The sequence below is a fragment of the Theobroma cacao genome, chromosome 2 (genome assembly GCF_000208745.1).
Source record: "Theobroma cacao cultivar B97-61/B2 chromosome 2, Criollo_cocoa_genome_V2, whole genome shotgun sequence".
Taxonomy (NCBI): Eukaryota; Viridiplantae; Streptophyta; class Magnoliopsida; order Malvales; family Malvaceae; genus Theobroma; species Theobroma cacao.
In genome coordinates this window covers 7,575,366-7,599,261 of record NC_030851.1, presented here as the reverse complement: position 1 = coordinate 7,599,261, position 23,896 = coordinate 7,575,366, and the positions used below count along the sequence as shown (strand labels likewise).

Sequence of the window (23,896 nt, the reverse complement as noted above, 5' to 3'; positions counted from 1 at the left end):
GGCATCTTAAACGAGAATTGGTCTGATAATTATTTAATTATTGGAGACGAACAAGGAGAATGAATGGAAAAAGATCGTAATTTTTCTTAAAATAAAATCGGGGTAAAAGTTGAAGTGATCACCTTCAAGAGTGATAGGCATTCGTCTAGTTTTGAAGAAATTCAGAAAGCAGTCAAATTTCCCAACAAATTTTTCTGAGGAGTAACTTATCTGTTTTTATAGTTACTCTAAAGTTGAGAATTTGAACGATTTGATAACCATTCCATGATTATAAGGCGACAGCAAAAAGAAAACAAGGAAATTATTATCACAAGTTCAGTCACTTCCTCATGAGTGTAGGCTGTGTAGCCGATGATCTATTTTGCCATCTCTATTTGGTAAGTTACCGTCTGCTCTTTCCAGAGATCCTTCTCCAGATATCTTTCATGAAAGCAGACCTCCCCATTTGATTTCACAGACAACGCGGACTGGTTTCTGGTGCCATAACGCCCCTGCACAGGAGACAATAGGACTTACTTAATTTGGTTGTGAACCTTTTTTAATTGAGGAAGGAACATGTTAAGGTTACCTGGGGACGACTGACATCTATATATATGGAACTTAAATGGTATTCAACCTCAGGAGGAAATATGCCTGGTAGCATGCTTGAATCATCTTTCGTCCTGTCCATCAGCAGTTCTGCAACCGTCTCTTTAAGGGGAAGTTCATCTTCCCCGTACCTTGCCAAGACCTCCTTGAAACTATGACCCAACCGTTGAGCCTGCAGAAAAGATAAAGGAGAATGATTAAAACAAGATTGCTGATAGCCCAACAGAGTGGCCCATGGAACACGGAACTGAGAACCTAGCAGAACTAGTACTGAACTACCAAGACAGAGAAACAAACTAAGCAGCAGTAGTAAAGTCAATAGCTGGCTTCTCTTGATCAATATTTGCAATATCAATTGAATTGCAGGAAAAATAACTAAATTCTTCTGAAAAATGAACCTTGTCAACCAACCAGAAAGAATAAAGCATGAACTGATATATCCTAAGCACAACGTGTGGCCACTTTGCAAACAAGAAATGACATGCTCCTGCATTTTATTAGACTTCAAGCATATCCACTACATGTGCAATTGGATGTAGTTATCTAACATCAACAGCAGCTCAAGTATTGGCAGGCAAGTAGTAGGAACTGAAGAACTTTTAACAAGTTCAGTTATGCAATCGAAAAACTATAACAGATCTCCTTACCTTGGGCCAAGGTGAGTTTAGGCTTGCGTTTGATAGCACATGGATCCCAGGTGAAACCTCTGTGACAAAGTTGCCATTTTCCTTTGGTCTGTTTGTTACATAAACCATGGATTTTGAACAAAGATCAATCAATATCAGGTTGAACCCATTATATTCATTTGCCTCCTTCACCACTTCTTCAGCAAATTCAATGGGCTTCTTCTTGCTCTGAAAAATTATGAGAACCCATGACCTGAGGATTTCTTGATGGAATTTATCACCACCAAAATGGAACACGTCTAATTGAAAAATACTAGAATGTACTCTGTTCAAATATCTGATTGGCTACTAATGACAAGCAGTAAGCAGAATGGTTGTCTGTAGTGTTCATAAATTGTTAGTTAGGGTCATCCAGCCAACACAACAAGAACAAAAAGATGTCCCTGATCAGCAAATTATAATCACACTTATGTAATTGATAATTATCAATATGCAATCAGCATTAACAAAAGTAGTATAGAAACTGAGAAATTGGCTCTAGGTCACTTTTAAAAATGTTCTTGATCCTGATAACTGGCCATATGGCATTATAACGAATCTCACCTCAAAGGTCTTTTAAAGAATTTTTATTAAAAAATTTACAATGCTTAAGTTGCTTCTTACTCCCAGTAGTTCCCCAAGACAAGAACCCATATAATCTTTGCTCTGGCAATTAAAGAAACTGGGAACAAGCTTTAATTGGCCTTTCCAATCTTGGAGAGCCTCACACGGACTTGTGCTTATCTGAGCCTCATAGAGAGAAATCAGTGGAAAAGAAGGTTAATAAATGTAGTCTAAAGAAGAGCAATGACAAGGATGAATCCCAAAAAATTACCTACTGCTATGCAAAAACAAGTTAACCCACAATAACTGTTTTCTTTAGTAACTTTCAGTTGTGGCTATCTTTCTATCATGCGAAGTGGGATTTAACAAGTAGTAAAATAGATCACTTCCTGAAACAGCAGCCTCTCCCTGACGAACTTATAGGCAATCGGAGGCCGGATGGACAATGACTTAAAAAGTAGTTATCTTTCAAAATTTTACAAACAATCAATTTTGGGAGGCTATCAATCTACAATTGTCCCAACAAAAAATTCAATAATTACTAATTGTTCTAATCATGAACAAGCAAAGACAGAAGGCAAAAGAAACCACGGTCACAACCAAATGCAGGGAAGGGCTCATAATTAATCAAATACATACAAGAAAAAGAGGGTTCTTAAACATCAATCATGGAAATATGAACAGAAGCGTGCATAAATTGAACCAATTAGAAAATACTTTTACCTGCAAGAAACGAACAGGGAGGTGTCCTCTGCTTTTAGCTCGAGGAATAGATTGGAGTTCCCTAACGTTGGTGATAAAGGCCAACCTTCCATCCCTCGAGAAAGCCAACCATGTACCTCCAGCCTCTCCATCTCTTCCTCCTAGAATCTCCCCACCCTCCCACCATCCCAATGGCTCTGTCGGCCTTGAAACACCCAACAACGTCTTCGGACTCCATCAGATAGAAAATAAAAAACAAAAAAACAAAAGGTAAAACAAAGAAGGCATTGAGAGAAGGTACTTTTACCTGCTGTGGTACTCGTCTCTGTTGAGAAATAAAAGGAAAGGGTAGAGTGGGTGAGCTTCCCACATAAACACCGCAATGCACATGATCTCTCCGAGTTGAGATTTCCCCTCCAAAAAAAAGCTAAACCACCAGATTTTGAAGGCTTCGAATTTTTTTGTCTAATTTTTACTTTTAGTGGTATTACATGATTTATTAATTTTCGAAATAAATATTACATTGAAAAATTATTATTTGTTATGAATAAATATGTAAATGTTCAGTATATTATCACTCAAAAAGTGCAGAGCAAGTCATATAGCTAAAATGTAAAATACAAGAAATATAATATGATTTGAACTTTTAGATAGAATTAGATTAGGACTATGATTCAAGGGGTTGTTAGTTTATAAATAGACCTCTTCACTTCATTTGTAAATATACACTTCAATAAGATGTCTTTTCTCTCCTAAACACTTTCTTTCTTCTTTTTAGTTATCTTTATTTGTTCTTTTAAGATTTTTTTCATAACACATTATCAGCACGATTCTCTGATCTCTCAAGTTTTGGAATTATTTTATTTCATTGTCTTCAAATTTTAAAAGGATTTCAATGATTCAGTTTTGATTTATAGTTTGAGCAAATCAGGTAAGTGTTGCTATTACTTTTCATCATCTCAAAGCTTTAAAAGGATTTCAATGGTTGGTCTTTAATTTTTTGGTTGTAACAAAATCAGGTAAATGACTTGATATCTCTTTAGTATTTCTATTCTCTTAAAATCAACCTGAATATGAATTTTACTATCATATAGTATATATTATATTTTGTCCCTTGATTGAAAAGTAAATTTGCTATTATATAGCTATTAATGAAAAATCATAATGTTTATTTCTTAAAGTGAATGTGACAAACGAGTTATTAATAAAAAAAATTATTATAAATTTGTCCATTCCCTGAAGTGAATGCGATATCATTTAATAATTATGATCATGGTCATGAATCTATTTATTTCCTAAAGTTAATGCCACATCATTTAATAATTATTATCATGGATATGGAAGAAGTGAATAATAATTTTACCATCAGAATCTAAGAATAATTTTATCATCAGAAGTGGATGGATAATTTCAACCCACAAAAAATGGATGAATACTTTCAACCCACCAGAAGTGGATGAATAATGAAAACACAAAAATGAAATAAAAAAAAGAGGAGGAATATAGAAAACATATTGTCATTGATGTGGACAAAAGACCATTGGTTACGTACCTGTGATACATATTGAATTGTATAAAGCATCACCGAAAACTACAACATCTTGTGATGATTTTAATCATGACCAAGTTGATATAGCACATCAAGATATTTATCCACCCTGAAAGAGGAATTGATTATATGATTGGAAACAAAAATATTCATGGTTGATTTTCTTGTCCTGTAGAAGGAATTGATTATTTAATTAGTAATGAGAATATCTGAGAATGAACTTAATAGTAATTGGTATGTTTAAGTATAACTATATTATAAAGATGCTTTACTATGTTTAAATGATATGTTCTTATTATATGTTTTAATTATATGTTTAATATTCTTTTATGTTAACTGTAAATTTCTTATTGTATATATTTATGGATATTCATATTGTTAGATCTAAGATCTATGACGTAAATATATGTCTAGCAGACATTGCTATAACACACACTGTATTTAAAAGCAAAAATTTTTTTTCCTACTTGACAAAAAAAAAATCAATGTCAATTCAATATCTGGTAGTACAAGATTAATTGAAGGCTCCAGAAGAGTTAATATTTTACTATCTTGAGGAATAAAGTAATAGAGGATGTATTATTTTCTATTAAGTTTCAAACAAGTTTATTAAGTTTGAAATATATTTGTCTGAATATATATCATATTGAGACAACGAATGAAAGAGATATTTAATACCTCTATATTGCAATTATCTCAAGTAGAAAGTGTGTTGAAAAAAAAATTACCCGTTCTGTTCTCAAAATTAAACTATACAAATATTAGAATAATTGAAACTCATAGTAAATCAGAAGTTTACTAATGATTTTAATGTTTGGCATGACCGGTTGAACCATCTCGGATCAACAATGATGCAAAAATAATTGAAAATTTATATGATCATTCATTGAAAAACTAGAAGATTTTTCAATCTAATGAATTGTATATGCTACTTGCTTTGAAGGCAAAAAAATTATAAAGCTACCATCAACTAAAGTTGGGATTGAATTTTTTACATTTTTAAATAATATTCAAAGTTATATGTGGATTCATACATCTATCTTATGAACCATTTACATATTTTATGGTTTTAATTGATGCATCGACTAGATGGTCACATGTGTGCTTATTATAACTTGCAATTTATCATTTGCAACCATTCATTTACGAGCACATTTTCCTAGTTATGTAATCAAGATTATTTGTCTTGATAATGTTGGTGGATATACATCTCAAGCTTTTAATATTGCATATTAGTTGGAATAACTATTTAACAACCTGTTGCTTATATTTATACACAAATGGTTTAGTAGAATTATTTAAACACTTCCAATTGATTGTAAGCTTATGAAATTCAAGCTCCCAATGTTGACTTGAGGGCATGCTATTTTGGATGCAGCAGCATTTGTATGCATTAAGCCAAACGAGTTATTATAAATTCTCCCTATACAATTGATTTGTGGTCAGAAACTAAATATTTTCCATCTAAGAATTTTTTTTAATGTGCAATATATGTTTCAATTACTCCACCAAACACACAAAGATGGGTCCTCAAAAGAGGCTGGGAATATATGTTGGATACAAATCTCCATTTGTAATTAAATATTTAGAACTATCGATAGGAGATTTATTCATGACAAAGTTTGTCAATTGTTACTTTGATGAAACAATTTTTCTAATATTAAAGGGAGAAAATAAGCAGCTGAAAGAGAAAATTTCTTAGAGTGAATTATCATTATCTAATTTTGATCATCGCACAAAGCAATATGAACTTGAAGTTTAAAAGATAATTATTTTGTAAAATATAGTAAATCAGTTGTCAGACGTATTTACTGACCTAAAGGGAATAACTAAATCTTATCTACCAGCTGCAAATGCTCCTATTAGCATTAATGTCCCTATAGGACAAGGCATGCCAGAAGCGTGAAAATCAATCGGTTTTAAAGATAAAATCCTCGAAAAAAAAAGGAGCAAATATTTAAGATGGTCAAAAAGAGGAAGTATAAACTCTAGAAAAGACCCCTGACATAATTGAGAAAAATTTTAGAAGAAATTCAGGTACCTGAAATCATTGAAAATGAAGAGATCTCAATCAATTATGTCATGATGGGAAAAGATGGAACCGGTAAATAAACATCGACGATATTTTGTATATAATATAGAGCTCAATATTATGAAAGAAAAATAAGAATCTTGAACTTATATAAATTATTGGCCAATGTGAAAAGACGCAATTAAAGTGGAATTGAATTTAATTGCAAAAACGTGAAGTTTTTGGACCTGTAGTCCGTACATCAAAAGATGTGAAACTAATGAGATATAAATGGGTATTTGTGCGAATATGAAATGAGAAAAATGAGATTATGATATATAAAGCACGACTTATCGCACAATGTTTTACCCAAAGATATAGTATTAAATATGAAAAGAGATATTCTTTGTGGTGGACACAATTACAATTCTATTTTAACTATTCTGGCAATAAATGAGAAAATGAAAATTCATCTAATGAGTGTAGCTACAGCCTATTCATATTGTCACGACCCGAAACCTCCCTCGGGCTCATGACAATCGCCGCGACGTCTCGATTGATACTCATTACTTGGAATGCCAATCAGAACCCCACAAGACTTACATATCAGTTTCTTGTGAGCAATCGTTTTTAAATTTTCCATTTTAAATAATTACCAGTCGTTTTGGCTCAAGTAAATCAAAAGACAAAAATATATCATTTTTTTTATAAAATAATATAAAATAGAAACACGTGTAAATAATCTTTTGTAACGTGAAAGTAAAATATATTCATACATACAAAAATTTACAAAGTTATAATGTACAATAATAATTACAATGACAAGTGACCCAAAATACACCCAGTGTTGGTGCTAGTAACCTACTGTCTGTGAGATAGAGGAGTCAACTGAAATTCTCGACAAAATCGGGTATCTTCAAGTTACCACAGGCCTAAAATATTTGAAAAGGAGGTGGGTGAGATTTTTCAATCCCAATGAGTAAACAGACATTATCATAAGTATCTAAAAGCGAGTAAAATGGAGCCAAGTTTAAACAACATATCACAAACCATTTCATAAGGTTTTCAATTTATTTCTTAAACCATAAAATATTTGTAATTTACCAAAACAGTTGTTAAGGCTTCTGACTTTTATTACAAACAGGGCTCAAGCCAAAACTAATCCTCGAGGATACCTTGGCCAATGCATCTAACCGAGTCTGCCAAGGTTGTTAAGATATTTACATGTGAAACACATTTTTATTTTTAAAACAAGCCGTTCCTTGGCGTTGGTCGAGTTACACATTCACGTGGGGATTCGACATGAAGTGAGCTCTAATACTACCTCGGGAGTTACCCTCATCTGCTCTACAATCGGAGTAATTATATAACCGAGTTTACCGTGCCCCTCTAATAGGCAGTCCACGAAAACCCGTCACTGCAGTGAGTAACCCAACAATTTTAATAAAATTTCGACAGTATAACGTGACTTTTATTTATTTACCCAACCTACATAGTAAAAACAACTTACATTTATTCCCAATGCAATTATAAAATATAGCCACATATACTCATATATCATAAGCCATTCATAGTAAAATATATATTTCAAAATAATTGACAGCCTCCAATTACTCAATTCATAATCAACACAATATATTTTTATTTGTCACATTTTTTTCTAAAACATTAAAAATTTCGTTTTAATCTCATTTTCGTTTCATAAAATACATAAAGAGCATTTAAAAATAAACTTCAGATAATTTACAATAATAATAGGTTTACTCACCATTTGTACAAACTAAATGCTTTCTAGGTGCCCCGATCGCTGTTCGTTGGGTACGACTTCCTTGCCTTTACCGAAAGGCTCTCCTCCTCAACACATTGCAAAATTTACCCAATTCACCACATTGATGCTAAATCACTATATAATTGACTTAAATCCTATACTAATGCATGGTATGAAATGCAATAGCCTAAAACGGCTTAAACGCGATATTAACCTATTTTTGACACTTTACCCGTTAAATTGCTAACGTGCTCCATTTTAGCTCTAAATTGTCCCATTTTCTCACCAACATTTCTAACCATTAAATATCAACCTATAACCCTCTAAAATCACCAAAATCAGCTCACTTTCCTCCTTAGAAAATTCGACCAAAATGGGACATTAACTAGGTAAATTTTCCACTTTGTTTTTCTATCACATTTAACCATTTTTCATCATTTTCTCTTCATTTCTCTTAGAATAAAAATCAATTCATCATCATTGTACATCATTGAAGATTCAGCCAATGGTGGGTATTGTGAAAATTTCATGCTTTCTTGTCCAATTTGATTTCTATACACATTTAACTAACTAAAACTATCAATTTAACTAAGAATCAAAACCTAAAAATTCTAAAATCCTCCCCCTTGAATTTCGTACAGCCCTTGATATCACTTTTTGATCTCTCTCCTCAAGCATGCTAAATGGAAATAAAGGCATAGGAAAGGTAGAAATCAAGCAAAAGTCAAAAAATCTTACCGTTAGACGCGTAAACAGTCGAAAAACGTGATTTTCCCTTTGAATTTTCTAGTTTTCCTTTGGTTTTCTCTTTTCTTCCTTTCCTCTCTATTTTCTCTCTTGTTCTCTCCTTATGGCCGGCCATAACTTAATATGGGGTTTAAATGGGTTGACTTTTCATTAAAATAATATTAAATCATTAAAAAAATGCCATGTGTCACTTCCTCGTTGCCCCGTTTTTAAAATTTCGTCTTTTAAACTTCAATTTTTCACCACTTACAATACCATAGTTATTCATACCAAAAATAAATAAATCCTATGATTTTGACAAGTTTTGGGTGGTGAAAATTATGGTTTTTACCCCGAAATGATAAAATTACCGTTTTACCCCTATGTTCCAAAAATTGTCGGAATTGAAATTTTTCACTTCCTCTCATTAAATTATACTCCAAATAGTTAATCTTGGTAAAAAAATTTCACTCCATGATCAAATTATTATCTTAGGTGGCAAAATAACGATTTTATCCCTGAACATCAAAATTTTCAATTTTACCTCAAATGAACCCTCGAACTCCGAACAATCATTTTTAGTCATTCTTCGACTGTAAAATATTAAATGTTATCCTACGATTTCTATTTAAACTAGTTCGAGGTTAAATCCACTCAAGTGTACCGTTAGGTACAATACCGAGTTTCGTCTATTTTTAGAGACTTTTCTAGCGTAATAACATGCTACTCAGTGCATGTATGTCATGACATATGTTTATAGGGTTGGATTTTACACATATGGCTCATTTAATATTGATATCTATATGAAAAGCCTTAAAGGATTTAAGTTGCCTGAAGCACAAAATTTGAACTCTCGAGAAATTTACTCGATTAAATTAAATAAATCTTTATATGGATTAAAACAATCCAGATACATGTGGTATAATCCCCTTAGTGCAAATTTGTTGAAAGAAGGCTATAGTAATAATCCTATATACCCATGTATTTTATAAAAGGGGTTTAGATATGATTTATTATAATTGTTGTTTATGTTGATGACTTGAACATTATTGGAACTCTTGAAGAGTGTGGATTACTTAAAGAGAGAATTTGAGATGAAAGATCTTTAAAAAACAAAGTTTTGTTTGAGTCTTTAGATTAAGCACTTGACAAATAGAATATTTTTCCATTAATTTAATTTTATAGCAAAAAGTGCTAAACCGATTTTATATGGAGAAAGCGTATTCATTGAGTTCACCAATGGTTGTAAGGTTATGAGATGTAAAAAAAAAGACATTTTTCGACCTCGTGAGGATAATAAAGAACTTCATAATCCTAAAGTACCATATCTTACTGAAATTGGAGCATTAATGTATCTTGCTAGCAATACATGACTTGATATAGTAATTGCTGTGAATTTATTAGCAATATATAGTTCTTTTCCAACTCGAAGATATTGGAATGGAATTAAACATATACTTTGATATCTCCGAGGAACAATGGATATGGCTTATATAATTTAAATGCATCAAAATAAAATTTAATTAGTTATGCAGATGCAGAATATTCATCTGATCCACACAAAGCTCGATCCCAGATAGGTTATTTGTTCACATATGGAGGTATGACTATTTTATGGCATTTTATAAAGCAAATTATAGTTGCTACTTCTTTTAGCCATGCAGAAATTTTAGCAACTTATGAGCAAGTTATGAATGTGTCTGGTTAAGATTTGTAACATAACATATTCGAGAAACGTGTGACATGTCAACCAAGAAGAAAATTCCAACAATGTTATATGAGAATAACATTGCTTGCATAGCACAGTTAAAGGAAGGATACATTAAAGGCGATCGAACAAAACGTATTTCGCCAAAATTCTTCTTCACTCATGACCTTCAAGAAAAGGGTGAAATTAGTGTTTAACAAATTCAGTCAAGTGACAATTTAGCAGATTTGTTCACTAAAGCCCTTCTTATTGCAATATTTGCAAAGTTGGAATGCATCATTTTAAAGATCTCTATAATGCAGTAATCAGGGGAGTAAAATACGCACTGTACTCTTTTTCTTCATCAAGGTTTTTTCCATTGGGGTTTTCTTGATAAAGTTTTTAATCAGACAATATTTCATAAACGTATTCTTAAAAAGAATTATGTACTCTTTTTCTTTCACTCGAATTTTTTTTCATGAGGTTTTTTTCAGTAAGGTTTTAACGAGGCATATTCTTAATACAATGAACATTCAAGGGGTAGTGTTATGAATAAATATGTGAATGTCTATTATATTATGACTCAATAAGTGCAGATCAAGTCAAATAGTTAAAAGGCAAGATACAAGAAATGTAATATGATTTGAAGTATTAGATAAAATTAGATTAAGGACTATGATTCAAGGGGTTGTTAGCCTATAAATAGACCTTCACTTTATTTGTAAATATACACTTCAATAAGATCTTTTTTTTTCTCCTAAACACTCTCTTTTTTTTCTTTAATTATCTTTATTTATTCTTTTAAAATTTATTTCATAATATTATTATATAATTTAAAAAAAAAATCTAAAAACTACCTTACTATTTAAGAGAAGGGAGTATCAAATTTGGTGCTTTCCAATAAAAGGAAGCACCGATCCGTGTTTTCCAAGAACCTAAGGTAAGGGAGCACGATCGACAATATTATTCTTTTAATATTGTCATTTTAATATTGTCTTGTTATTATATTAATAGAAATATTAATGAGTGATTAACGTTGAATTTATGTGTAATCAAAAATATTTTTTAAAAATAAGATATTTATTATGAAAATTAATAAATTCATTTTTTAAATTATAATTAAAAATAAAAAATGAATATTTTATTTATTTATTTTTTGCTTTTTGGCCGCGAAATCTTATGCGATTGGCAGCTTACTTTACTGCACCGCTGAAAGGAGAATCGCACGCACTCAGTTAACCCACCACGCCAGCATTTATCAGGCTACCCTTCCTTGTTGACTTTTCTACTGAGTTTGACCCTCCAGATGCTGCACGTCATTTCTACGTAGCTTAGTGTTGGGATTTTAACCACAGGCGGGTAAAAAACTGGTCGAAACAGTTATAGGCCTTCGATAACTGCCGGCCCGCCACAAAACACAGTTGCCAAGTTGCGAGTTGCGAGTCAAAGGCGAAGGGAAAAAACACGCGTACCTTTTGCTGTTATTGTTGTTGTATGCTTTCCAATTCAACACGAGGCCACTCAGCGCAAGGCCTCTCCCTCCGTTTCTTTTCTCAACACGTGTCAACCTCCGTGAACCACGTGCCAATGTACTAAAAGTCGAAGATATATAAAAATATTTGGGCCCGTTAAAACAAACATCTTTAAAAAAAAATGGTAAAAAACCAAACCAATGCACAATTTATTTTTCCAAAAAATAAATTAATAAAAAAAAGAGGAAGACCATGCTTGTTTGTCTGTAGGGAGAAGAGAAAGAAACAGAAAGAGAAAAAAGAGGGAAAGAAAAAAAGGCCCCAAAATAATATGGGTAAGATAGTGGAGAAGAAGAAGAAGAAGAAAGGAAGGCCTTCTCTTTTGGATCTCCAAAAACGCACCCTTAAAGAACAACAACAACAGCAGCAACAACAGAATCAACTGAATAGAAAAAGAAATGTTTCTGCCCCCCAAATTACTCCTAATTACGACTCTGCCACTGCCACTCCTCTCCGTCGATCCAACCGCCGGAATCACAATCATTCGCCGGAGGATAACGATGAGGAAGACGACGATGACGAAGAAGAAGAAGAAGACGAAGAAGGAGAAGAATTGGCCGGGAAAAAGCGACGCGAGAAGAAGCTGAAGCTCGTCCTTAAGTTGCCTTCCTCGCAGCAAAAATCGCCGGTTAATTCAGAATCCCGCGGCTCCGGTTCGAATCTCGAGGAGAGTAACGCGGGTTCGAGCCACAAGAAGAGGAAAATCAATTCGATCGGGGATGGATCTGCGGTTGCTGATTCCAAAAAGGTTTTCTAAACTTGAAATTTTTGAAAAAAATTAAATAAAAAATAAAGTTTCAATTTTCTTTTTCGTTTTTGTTCTGGGCATTTCAACGGGTTTTTGGAAAAAAGCGCCAATTATTTTTTTTTTTCGTATTGATGGAATGGAAAATTACTTGAATTTCGGGCCGGAGCGTAGGTGGGGTTTTTCTACCATTTTGAGAAAATATGGGGGTTTTGACTTGTTCCCATTTTTTTGGAATTTATGTTTGAAAATTTGCTGATTTATTTTTGAGTTTAAACAAAAAAGTATTTTGTAATATTTATTTTGTTGGTTGGGGTGTTTTTTAATGTTGGCTAATAGGTCCGTCTCTAGTTTCTCACTCAGAGAGAAAAGAAACTTCTAATAATGATTTTGACTTCGATAGTTAATAAAAAGTTTATTTTGTCCTTTCTTTTTGTTATTCTATTTTTTTTCACAGTTATTGTAACTGTATTTTGCCTTTTTTGGAACTTTCAATGCTCTTCTGCTTTGCTTTTTCACAGCTACTTTGATTGGTGGTTCCTCACCCACTTAAGGACATAAAAATTGTTGCTCGTTGATTTTCTAATTATTAATATTATTCTTCATTTTGAATTTATTTTTTTCAGGAAGAGAAGTCTGTTTCTGGTGCAAAACCCACAACTAACAGCCAAGGTTTGCTTATGATCCAATACCCATTTGCTCAAAAAGCATTTCATTTGAGGGGATTTTAGGTTTTTTTTTTTTAATGGTTGATCATTGTCTACATTTGTAGGTGGTCAGTTGGATTCGGGACCCTCAACGGCTTTACCGGATAAAAAGTTGTTACTATTCATCCTAGACAGGCTTCAAAAGTATGTCCATAAGCTCACATGATATTAGTTTGATTCCTTCCATGCAGCTTTTTGATGACCACATCTCTAAGTTCTGCTTCTTTTTGAAATTAAACAATTTCAGGAAGGACACTTATGGCGCGTTTTCGGAGCCAGCGGACCCTAAAGAGGTATGATTTTCAAATGATGGAATTTTACTTTTATGTATCATTGTTGTTATTATACCTTTTCTCTAATGTGATTTCTTTTTTTATGCAGCTACCAGACTACCATGAAGTTATTGAGCATCCGATGGATTTTGCAACTATTAGGAAGAAACTTGCTAGCAGTGCTTATGCCAACTTAGAACAGTTTGAGGTTGATTTACGTTACTGTCATTTTACCTTTTGCCTCCTCTCTTCTATAATTTTCGATTATTTTAGAGTTTTGTTGATTATGGTCTCTTCTGTTAACTGGATTCTCAATCAATCATTTAATTCTGCTAAAATCACCAAGAAGTGATTCTGCATTGGCTTTTTAAAGTTTGGACTTGATAGACAGAACAGTTAGAAAGGATGGTGTTGCATTTGTCTCTCCATCTAGCATGTCCGGTTTCTTGTTGTTACATGATTCCAAAATAGTAGTAATATTATAATAGAAATACTGCAAAATGAGTGCCTTGGCTCATCTAATGGCCTTTTATTGTTAGTTTATGATTCTATGTAATAAATACAAAGCCAACATGCGCCATGCTTCTTGGATCGCTTCCATGGGCATGCATATGGATTGCCTGTGATCTCTAGGACCAATGATACCAGCCCCTAGCCGAAGTGTTATGTTGGTCTTGAATCCTAGCTTTGCATCCTGCTGGATTCATTAATTCCAAGACTTATGACGCAATTAGCATAACAGCTAGGCCATTTTATAGACTAATACAAATCCTGTTTTATCTCTGGGATACATGTGTGGTTTGGAGAAGCATAGTTTTCTGTCCTTTTTCCCATTCTTCTGTCATGTTTCTTTGTCTCCGTGCCTCATAGCAACTATTCAGTTCCCTTCATTGGTTGTGAATCCCTTTCAGGTGATAGATGCATTTTAGCCTGTGCTGTAAGATTTTGATTGCCATACATGATTTCGGTTGCTATGTCTGTACTTTGAAGATGTCGCTATGCATCAGATCCGCATTTAGGAGTATAAAGTTCTGGTTTAAAGTGATCCAACTTCAAATAAACTTTTGATGGTTGATAGAGTTATTGTGGAACAAACTTGAATGGAGGGCTACTAAACAAAATTCTGTTTTTGCCATGTCTTCAAGTGTCACTTGGTATTATTGGGAGAGCAAACCTTGCATTTACATCATATGCTAAAATTTTTGCCTCCTTTTGTAGATACTGAAGCATGCTTGTATGAATGCCAGAAACTTGCGTGTGTTTTGTTGTTGTTAGTGCTTAATAGTCATGGTATTCCTACTTGTCTGCTGCACTTTTGGTACTTCTTTGTTCTCTGAATAGACGTGATGTGCTGAGTGGGAAAAAGGAAATTGATGAAAGGCTGAACATGGTTTTATATAGTTTTGTTATTGTTGCCAATCCGTTTGAAGCTTGCCTGGCTGAGAAAAAGAAAAGAAAAATGTCCTGTGGATGTTCAAACTGTTTCATCTCATTAAATAGAACTGTTGTTGAAGCAAATTTAAGGCCGTAATTTCCTTAAATATGAGTTTTAAAAGATACCTTATTCTGTATTCTGGATGAAGAGATGATGCAGTTTAGTTATTCTCTTCTCATCTCAAACATTAAAAAATTTTAAAGGTGCAATCTGGTCAATAACCTATTATACTTGATGCTTTGATTTGATTCTACAAGAAGCTCAAGCTTTGGCACATGTGAATTGATGTTTGCTTTTATTATCTTGCAGAAAGATGTTTTCCTCCTATGTTCGAATGCAATGCAGTATAATGCACCTGATACTATATATTTTCGACAGGTATGGTCAGGTGTCAACTCCTAATTTATGTTGGAGGTCAACTTTATATATTTTGTTAAAAAAATTTTTAATTTGTTATCAGGCACGATCCATACAAGAGCTAGCAAAAAAGAACTTTGAAAATTTAAGGCAGGATAGTGATGATAATGAAGCAGAACAAAAGGTGGTACAGAGAGGCAGACCACCAACTAAGAATTTCAAGAAGCCGCTGGGCAGGCCTTCCTTGGAGGAGCGTTCTGCGCCAGAATTTTCCTCGGATGCCACCCTTGCTTCTGGGGCAGAGAACTCCATGTTGGTCAATCATGACATGAGAAAAGGACTTCTCCCCTCTGACAAGTCTAGTTTTGCAGATTCATCTGGAAAATTTTATGGTTCTCGCAATGATGTTTATTCTGGCTGGTTTCCTGAAAACAGATCTGATAGAAGTGATGAAGGTACAGGTCAAACACTAGATGTTTCAGGTTGCTTTTCCTATAGTTCTCATTAGTTCTCACCCTTCTTAGATGTCCCCTGTTTTATGAGAAGGCAGTGAAGCATTTACCTTTTCTTCCAGGTTCTATGTTAAAAGGTTATATGATGAAGCATGGAAAAAGGAATTTTGTGCTGGATGAGAATAGACGTAACACATATAAGCTATTTCACCCATCAGTTGCTGCACCTGAGGCATCTGTGTTGACTACTTTTGATGGAGAGAGGAAGCAGCTTCTGACTGTACGTATCATATAGACGTATGATGATTTTTTAAATTCTACTGAGGAGAATAGTGACGCTCCTCACTGCCATAAGTTTTGTCCACAACTGTAGGTGGTGGGTGCAATTTTGAACACCAATGATGAAATAAACTGTAGAATATGCCTTAGGCCATATAATTTCAGAGTTGCTTGGTAATATGGATATGTTACTGATTTTCCCTCCCTAGGTGGTGGAAAATGTATCTATTTTGTGTGTTTTTGGGGTCTGAGGGAATCTTAAACAGTAATAATAAGAGTAGAGCAAAGGATGAATAGTTGGCACTTTTCAATCACATTAGTTGTTTAGCTTGGAATTTTCCCACTGGGGATTGGGGAATCATATTTACACTGTTCACAACTGGCCATAGCATGTGCTGCTCTATCCTTTCTGGTGGACCAGCTTGTGTGGGGAATCTTAGATTTGGCGTGTCCTTTCATTTATTGATGGCTTGGTCTTCATGTGAAGCAGGTGGGGGTATACTTAGAGCATGGTTATACACGAAGCCTAGCTCGATTTGCTGCAAACCTTGGTCATGTTGCCTGGAAAATTGCTTCTAAAAAGATAGAAAAGTCTTTACCACCTGGAGTAAATTTTGGTCCTGGATGGGTTGGGGAAAATGATGTTCCAGCACAGAAACCACTGCTACTACCTTCAGTCTCACTTCCACCAGGCCCGCTGACAGCATCACAGCCCTGCTTTGTTCGTCAAAGTTCCTGTTCTGCTAGTTCTTCTTGCGCCCAGGAGAGAAGAGAAGATAAACCATCCGACAAGCCTGAAGCAGATAATTTGTCTGAGACACATGTTCCTTCAATTCACTCTATTTCAGGTGGCCATTTAAGTAAGCCTATACCTGCATCTGGCAGTTCCTCTTCATCCCGTTTGGCTGCTAATAAATCTCCTGAATGCCAGAATGAAAAGACAGAATCCAGTGTGGGATTGACTTCTGGTACTGGTTTTAACATGACAAACAGCAGTGCAGGAGCAGTTAGGCCGTGGCCTCCCTTCCGGATTCATCAAAGTCCTGTAATTCATCCTGGCATGAATGGACATAATGGTGCTTATGGGTTTAACCTTCCAGCTCAGATGGCGAAAATAATTGGGACTGCCAGGCCTTCTGGGTTCAGTTTCCAGTCATCTCAGATGCTTGACACTGTCTCAAGGACTGCCACTAACTTTGTCCATCCAGGAACTGCAAACTCAAACTCTGATGACTCTAAAGTTTCAGAAAATTCATGTATAAAGAATCCCAGCAGTCCCTTACCAAATTCAGGGTGTGAAAGAGTGGCATCCCCAAGATCAGGGCTTCATCCACAGGCATCATGGCAAGGATTATCACCACATCAGAAACCAGACTCAAGGTTGTCACCACAGCAAAAACCAGGCTCAAGGTTGTCACCACAACAGAAACCAGATTCAGTCCCACCCGACCTGAATATCAGATTTCAGTCTCCTGGGTCACCTAGTTCTAGTCGAGTTGATTCAGCTCAGCCAGATTTAGCATTGCAGCTCTGAGCATAATTGATATTATTAATATTTTTTCCTCTTTCAATTAAGTTAACCATAGGATGGTTAGTTTCAGAATTAATGCTCCTGGTGAGATAACCAAGCAGGTCCCATTGACTAGGAGCAGGTAAAGCTACACATAACTTGTATTGTAAACGACTAGGTAATTGTTGTACATATCAGTGTATCCTAATTTTTAGGTCCATAAGCAACATGGTTTCATTTGTAACATTGGAAGCCATCATGTAGCCTGAATTCATTTCTAGACTAGGTGAAGATATTTACTCTGTATTTTAAAATTTGTTATGAAGTTTCATAAAGTAGATCTATTATTCAATACATTGCAGTTTGTAGATTTCTGTAGGTGATGTGGAGGCAATCTGAATTCGGATTATCGTTGTTGTTTGTCAATATGACCTTGATGATCGAAGATATCGTAGCTTACTGAGATAATAGGAAAGTTAATTTCTTTTCTTCCTAGACTATATATATATATATAAAGTTGGAGTAAAATCTTTGAATTGTAATGCCGCTTTTGCATTAAATGGATGCCACATTTGAACTTCGTGGTCGCTTCCTAAGACCCTTTTGCCGGTGGTCACAACCTTTTTTGACCATTATTCCTTTCAAGAAAATCCTTAAATTTCAACCTTTTATCCTAAACGGTATGAAAATCTATATTTTGTTTGTGTGACGGAAATTGGGAGAAGAAAGATGAGGCTTGGCCCTTGGCCCCTGGCCCCTTGACAAATTAAACAAGTGACTTGGTCAAGAGGAGCCTGTCTTTGACAGTGGACATGCCACCAAACCGCTCCCTACAACTCAAGGAATTGAATGCGGGGAGAGAATAATAGCCTGAGGTTTCACAAAACTAAATAAATAAATGTATTAGGAAATTTATCATTTTATTTGGTGTAAATTGCAGTTTGAAACAAGTGATAAAAACATTTTGTTTGTAACTACAGATTTGATATAAAAGTTGACTTTCTTGCTTCTATAATGTTGACCCTAGAGATGGGGAAAATGGTAAATTAGAGAGAGTGCCATGCAACTGTACACGGTTCATATCTAAATGAAACTCTCTTCCTTTTTTTTTTTTTTTTTCTATCTGCTTATGTCAAATGAAGCCAAAAGGAGGGTCAAGAAATACTAGCCCCTTTTTATCAAAGGAAGAAACTGCGAGACACCTTCCTTCGTGGTTTAGAGGCCGGGAAGGAGCAATTAATTTGAGTTGAACCTTGCGGGGGGTGTGGGTGATCAAGATTCAAAAGTCAAAATCAAATTGACTTACGGGATAAGCTGTTGGCCTCCCCTACATTAGGTTCCAATTCATGGATCTCCATTAATATGCCCCAACCCACGATTTTTAGGATGCCCATTTCTTTGGCTGACATAATGTTAATCGCATGTACTAGTACTACCCTTTTTTTCCCTTCTTTTTTAGCTTTGAATATCATATATTTCCACCAAATTTCACAACGAATTAAACTACCAATGATATCGTAAGTGTGAAAAGACTGTTGATATGGTTTCAAGCTCAAGTATTAAAAAAAAGGGTACACTTTGAATTAATTTCAATTTTTTAAAAAAAGAGTAAAGATATGATCCAAAAAGAAGTATCAAAGATCTTATGAGATATAATTCCCATCATGTAAAAATGGTTGTGACATCATAGTCCATTGCATTACTTCTCGAGTAAAACGCGCCCATGAACAAATTTTTTTTTTTTTATAATTTGATTTTCAGGCAGTGATATCCCACCTAACACTTTCTTTTCTTATTTTTTTTAATTTTAATTTTCGATATTAATATGATTATTAAATAGTAAGGATAAAATATGATCGTGGGCTTAGGTCTTTTTCCATGATGTTTTTGCCAAGCCAAATTAAATGTGAAGGCCTTGAAATTTAATTGCATTTGTGTTTGACTGAGCTTTCTTTTTTTTTTTTTTTTAATTTTTAGGACACGGCAGTTGACCCGACAAAACGTTCCAGTCTAAATTACCCGCAAGGAAGCTCTCTCAGTTACTTCCTTAACCAAACATCCGAAGACTCAGTCTTTGTAATATTGTAAGTGCTACTTAAATTTCACCTTGACACATGCACTTTGGCTTTCCATTTGGGCAATTTTTTAATTGTTTTTTGTTTTCCATTGTCAAGTTTAGTTGCTGAATTTTGCTTGAATCGCACAAAACCAAAGTCAAGGTACTTTGCCCTGTTAGTGGAAACACAAACGGAGTATTCCAGTCAATTGACAAATAAGAGAAGAAATAGAATAGTAACTCCATTTTTTTGTGGTTGAGTTGAGAAAAAAGATTGATTGATCAAAGCAAGAAAGTTGGTTTTCTTTTTCTTTATATATCTATAATATATATATATATATATATATCATCAACTTGTTGAAAGTTATTTTTGTTTGCTGCAAAACGTTTGCTGATTTCTAAGTCTGCTTATGCTCCAACAAGTGGAGGAAGGGAAGAGCACAAGGAAAAAGAGTTTTTTCAGGATGGGACTTTGCTGGGGTTCTCCAGCTGATAATCCAACACCGAGCACGACTGGTCATCTCAGTTCAGGTACCCTTCGAAAGATATTAATCTTTTTTTTTTTTTACTGTTTCTTTAACAAAGATTGTTTGCTAGTTTTTTCAATTAGATTTCCTTATTTTGAAGTGGGTTCAATCTAGTTCTAATTATTAGTTGGAATTTTATTTGAAACAATTCCTATTCTTTTTGTATTTCAGCACCGAAAACCCAGTTCTTGATGCTGGTTTGGTTTTGTGTAGTGTTTTGACCATTGACTTGTGTATTTTGGAATATTGGTTATCCTGTTGAATTTCTCATCTGCATTTTGTGTTTTTGAACATTATACACTTTGATTTCTTCAATTCTCAATTTATATGTAAGTCATTTGCTGTATGATTAGTATCAAAACTCTATCTGTTGACCAATTCACAACCAACATTTGTTAAGCAAACTTCATTTTTGATTGGCAATAGTGACATCTCAGACAGCCAGCAACACAATATCCTCTGGAACATCTAGGGGCAGTAATATCTCCAGGAGCAGCGGATTCTCAGCCTTGAGTGGAGATGAGGCTTTTCCAAATGGGCAGATCTTGCCCACTCCTAATCTAAGGATCTTCAGTTTTGCAGAACTGAAGGCTGCAACTAAGAATTTTAGGCCTGATATGGTGCTTGGGGAGGGAGGCTTTGGTAAAGTCTTCAAAGGTTGGCTTGATGAGAAGGCACCAGGGAAGAATGGAAGTGGAAACCTCATTGCTGTCAAAAAACTGAACTCTGAGAGCTTGCAAGGATTTGAGGAATGGCAGGTGATTTCATTAACTTGAGAAAGAATTAACCAATCGAGAAACTTAAATGTTGTTTTAAGATATAGTTGATTTTTCTTCTATAATTATTTCCCTGGGATTTCTCCAAACATAAAGTTTCATGCATGTAAGACATCAGCTTCTCATGAGCACAATTGCAGTGCCTCAAGTAAAACCTTTACTTATCTAAGTAGTCATTCATTACCTGGTTGAAGAAACAACATGCAGTAGAAGTATTCTGCTAATTGCAACCCAAATGAAGTCTTGAGAGTTCAGGGCTTGTTTGAGCAAAGTAAAGAGGCTGAGAAGTGAATAATTCTTGAGGGTGAAGCCATCTCATTATGCTTTACATTGCTATTTTTGGAACAGAGTGTTCGAAGTGAAAGGTAGCTCTTTATGTATTATAAGAAGTAAGACTGTAAGAGTTTCATTGTACAATTGTTCCTCTTATCTGTGTGTGAATGACCTAGACATGACTAGGCTGTTTTCTGGATTTGAAACGATAAGATACCAGTTTGCTGCCCCACTGAAGCCTCAGAGAAAATATGTAGGTCTAAGACTTTTACAAATGCAATATTGTATTACATCAGATATATTGTTCCATGTCATTTTGAGTAGGTTCTTTTGGCTTCTACTTGTTACAGACCTTCAAAACTCCTTTGTGTTTTTGTGTGTGTGTGTGTGTGTGTGTGTGACATACATCCGCAGCAGAGATATCCGAACCTGCTTTTTGGGAATCATTTAGCATTTGTTTTATTCATTTTCTTTGAATATTAAAATGTCTACAAATTTAAAGTTGCTAAGACATTTGCTTCTTCATTCATTGGTGCAGTCAGAGGTAAATTTCTTAGGAAGGTTGTATCATCCTCACCTTGTAAGGCTGCTGGGATACTGTTGGGAGGATAAAGAGCTTCTTCTTGTTTATGAGTTTATGCAGAAGGGCAGCTTGGAAAACCATCTCTTTGGAAGTAAGAGCTTTTAGTCATTTATATCTCTGATTTCTCATGTGAGCATATATTCATTTGTGCATGCTTGCCATCTCCTATTTCTAGTGAGTTAATTTGGTTGATCACACTCTACACAATATTTGTTATCCAGGGGGTGCTACTGTTAAATCACTTGAATGGGATATACGGCTTAAAATTGCAATAGGAGCAGCGAAGGGCCTGTCTTTCTTGCACACATCAGACAAGCAAGTAATTTACAGAGATTTCAAAGCATCAAATATACTGCTTGATGGGGTAACTTTCTATACAACTCATGAATCATACCACAGGGAATTCTTTAAGGGATGGTATTATATATATTTAGTGATAGCAAATTTATAGTAGCCGGAAAGCCTCTTTATCTTGGATTAAAGGCTTAAATAATTGATTACATAGAACATTCTCCTTGAAAACACACAGAGGAAACATAAATTTTATATGGTTTAGCTATTATAATATTTAGTGATAACAAATTTATAGTAGCTGGAAGGCCTCTTTTTTGTGGGATTGAAGGCATTAACATAGAACATTCTCCTTGAAAACACACAGAGGAAACATAAATTTAATATGGTTTGGCGATTTCCATTGCAGTCTTATACTGCCAAGATATCAGATTTTGGGTTGGCCAAATTTGGTCCTTCAGCTAGCCAATCACATGTAACAACAAGGGTCATGGGTACATATGGTTATGCAGCTCCAGAATATGTTGCTACAGGTAATCCTCTAATACCTTTCTAAATTTTGGGTGCTTTTATAAGTGATGTCCTTGCTTGGCACCATATTGTGGCATTTTTGAGACAATAATTGAGCAAAACCCACTTTGTACTTTTAATGACTTGGAACACTTTGCTGACTAAACAGGACACTTATATGTAAAGAGCGATGTGTACGGTTTTGGTGTTGTTTTAGTTGAAATATTAACAGGCTTGCGAGCACTTGATCCAAACCGCCCAAGCGGGCGACATAATCTGGTGGATTGGGTAAAGCCATATTTATCTGACAGAAGAAAACTGAAGAGCCTAATGGACCATCGGTTGGAGGGTAAATATCCTTCCAAAGCTGCATTTCGAATAGCCCATCTTGCTTTAAAATGTCTTGCACCTGAACCTAAACATCGTCCATCAATGAAAGAAGTTGTAGAGACTTTGGAACAGATTGAATCTGCAAATGAAAAGCCAAAAGAGCCAAGAAATCGTTCTGCACGTCACACAACTAGCAGACATGGCCGGCAGCCATTACAGCATCAATCTCCACTTGCTCCAAAGCATGAAGCAGGTCGTGCATATCAGAACCCACCTCGGGTGAGGTGAGTTGGCACATTTGTCCAATTGGTTTCAGGTCTCAGCATTAACATGTTAACTGTTTCAAAGACGTTTCCTATTTCTTTATTTTTGTATTTTTTTTTAGAATCCTCATCGAGTGTAATTTTTGCAGTGTGACTTATGTTGGACATATGGATGTGGTAGTAATTAAATTGTAATTATTCAGTAAGTACAGCGTGTTATGCTTGATATCTTGTTAGAATAGTTTTATGTGCAATATTGTGCTGTTTTACACTGCAAATCCCTTTGTTTTTCATTCTCAATGTTAGAAATAAAAACTGAACTGCATAATAGGGTCCCAATGATGAGACCTGCTTATGTTTTTTTTTTTTAGATTTTTGGCCATTGAGTAGCATTGTTGCTTGTTGTTTTGTAAGCATTTAATGGTACGTTTGGTTGGCGGAATAAATAAGAATGGAATAAAATAGTTATTATGTGAGCATAGAATGAGGTGAAAATAGAATAAAATAGTTATTACTTAGTTTGGTATGATAAAGAGAATAGGACAGTAATAATTGTTATGATTTATTGTAGTGTTTAGTTGATAACAATAATTTTGAAATAAGAAAGTAATAAAAAATAAAAAGATAAAAACATCTTTTATTATTTATATGACATTTTATTTTTATTAAATTTTTTAAATATTAATAATCTAGAATTTAATTAAAATATTAATAATTAATAATTTAAATATTAATATT

The 23,896-nt window shown here is 34.4% G+C and overlaps 3 protein-coding genes across 11 annotated transcripts; 2 read left to right on the top strand and 1 right to left on the bottom strand.

Annotated features, from left to right (window-relative positions):
• On the bottom strand, nucleotides 93–2,984 carry LOC18608358 (transport and Golgi organization 2 homolog). 2 transcript variants are annotated; one of them, XM_018114490.1, is made up of 6 exons: nucleotides 2,827–2,984; nucleotides 2,541–2,724; nucleotides 1,878–1,997; nucleotides 1,236–1,442; nucleotides 569–760; nucleotides 93–491 (listed from the first exon to the last, which is right to left on the bottom strand). In XM_018114490.1, exons 1-6 carry the CDS (start codon nucleotides 2,907–2,909, stop codon nucleotides 357–359), a joined length of 921 nt encoding a protein of 306 aa, XP_017969979.1. In that variant the 5' UTR covers nucleotides 2,910–2,984; the 3' UTR covers nucleotides 93–356. The 2 variants fall into 2 exon arrangements, with proteins under 2 accessions (XP_017969979.1, XP_017969980.1); XM_018114491.1 differs by lacking the exon at nucleotides 1,878–1,997 and having other exon boundaries at nucleotides 2,827–2,981.
• LOC18608357 lies at nucleotides 11,937–17,917 on the top strand. 2 transcript variants are annotated; one of them, XM_018116196.1, is made up of 9 exons: nucleotides 11,937–12,540; nucleotides 13,164–13,209; nucleotides 13,310–13,388; nucleotides 13,492–13,537; nucleotides 13,626–13,724; nucleotides 15,261–15,329; nucleotides 15,412–15,763; nucleotides 15,883–16,040; nucleotides 16,530–17,917. In XM_018116196.1, exons 1-9 carry the CDS (start codon nucleotides 12,064–12,066, stop codon nucleotides 17,571–17,573), a joined length of 2,370 nt encoding a protein of 789 aa, XP_017971685.1. In that variant the 5' UTR covers nucleotides 11,937–12,063; the 3' UTR covers nucleotides 17,574–17,917. The 2 variants fall into 2 exon arrangements, with proteins under 2 accessions (XP_017971685.1, XP_017971684.1); XM_018116195.1 differs by having other exon boundaries at nucleotides 15,412–15,790.
• Nucleotides 19,534–23,408, top strand: LOC18608356 (probable serine/threonine-protein kinase NAK). 7 transcript variants are annotated; one of them, XM_018116341.1, is made up of 8 exons: nucleotides 19,534–19,633; nucleotides 19,729–19,768; nucleotides 20,029–20,136; nucleotides 20,559–20,890; nucleotides 21,720–21,855; nucleotides 21,986–22,128; nucleotides 22,465–22,588; nucleotides 22,735–23,408. In XM_018116341.1, exons 3-8 carry the CDS (start codon nucleotides 20,070–20,072, stop codon nucleotides 23,181–23,183), a joined length of 1,251 nt encoding a protein of 416 aa, XP_017971830.1. In that variant the 5' UTR covers nucleotides 19,534–19,633; nucleotides 19,729–19,768; nucleotides 20,029–20,069; the 3' UTR covers nucleotides 23,184–23,408. The 7 variants fall into 7 exon arrangements, with proteins under 7 accessions (XP_017971830.1, XP_017971827.1, XP_017971831.1 ...); XM_018116338.1 differs by having other exon boundaries at nucleotides 20,009–20,136; XM_018116342.1 differs by having other exon boundaries at nucleotides 19,724–19,768.

Coding starts and splice junctions, on each gene's coding strand:
- LOC18608358 (XM_018114490.1), bottom strand. CDS start 2,909: ATGTGCATTGCGGTGTTTATGTGGGAAGCTCACCCACTCTACCCTTTC. Junction 1,998..2,540: donor TCCCTGTTCGTTTCTTGCAG/GTAAAAGTATTT, acceptor TATGAGGCTCAG/ATAAGCACAAGTCCGTGTGA. Junction 761..1,235: donor TAAACTCACCTTGGCCCAAG/GTAAGGAGATCT, acceptor TCTTTTCTGCAG/GCTCAACGGTTGGGTCATAG.
- LOC18608357 (XM_018116195.1), top strand. CDS start 12,064: ATGGGTAAGATAGTGGAGAAGAAGAAGAAGAAGAAAGGAAGGCCTTCT. Junction 13,389..13,491: donor ATCCTAGACAGGCTTCAAAA/GTATGTCCATAA, acceptor AAACAATTTCAG/GAAGGACACTTATGGCGCGT. Junction 13,538..13,625: donor AGCCAGCGGACCCTAAAGAG/GTATGATTTTCA, acceptor TTTTTTATGCAG/CTACCAGACTACCATGAAGT.
- LOC18608356 (XM_018116340.1), top strand. CDS start 20,016: ATGCTCCAACAAGTGGAGGAAGGGAAGAGCACAAGGAAAAAGAGTTTT. Junction 22,129..22,464: donor CAAATATACTGCTTGATGGG/GTAACTTTCTAT, acceptor TTTCCATTGCAG/TCTTATACTGCCAAGATATC. Junction 22,589..22,734: donor TCCAGAATATGTTGCTACAG/GTAATCCTCTAA, acceptor CTGACTAAACAG/GACACTTATATGTAAAGAGC.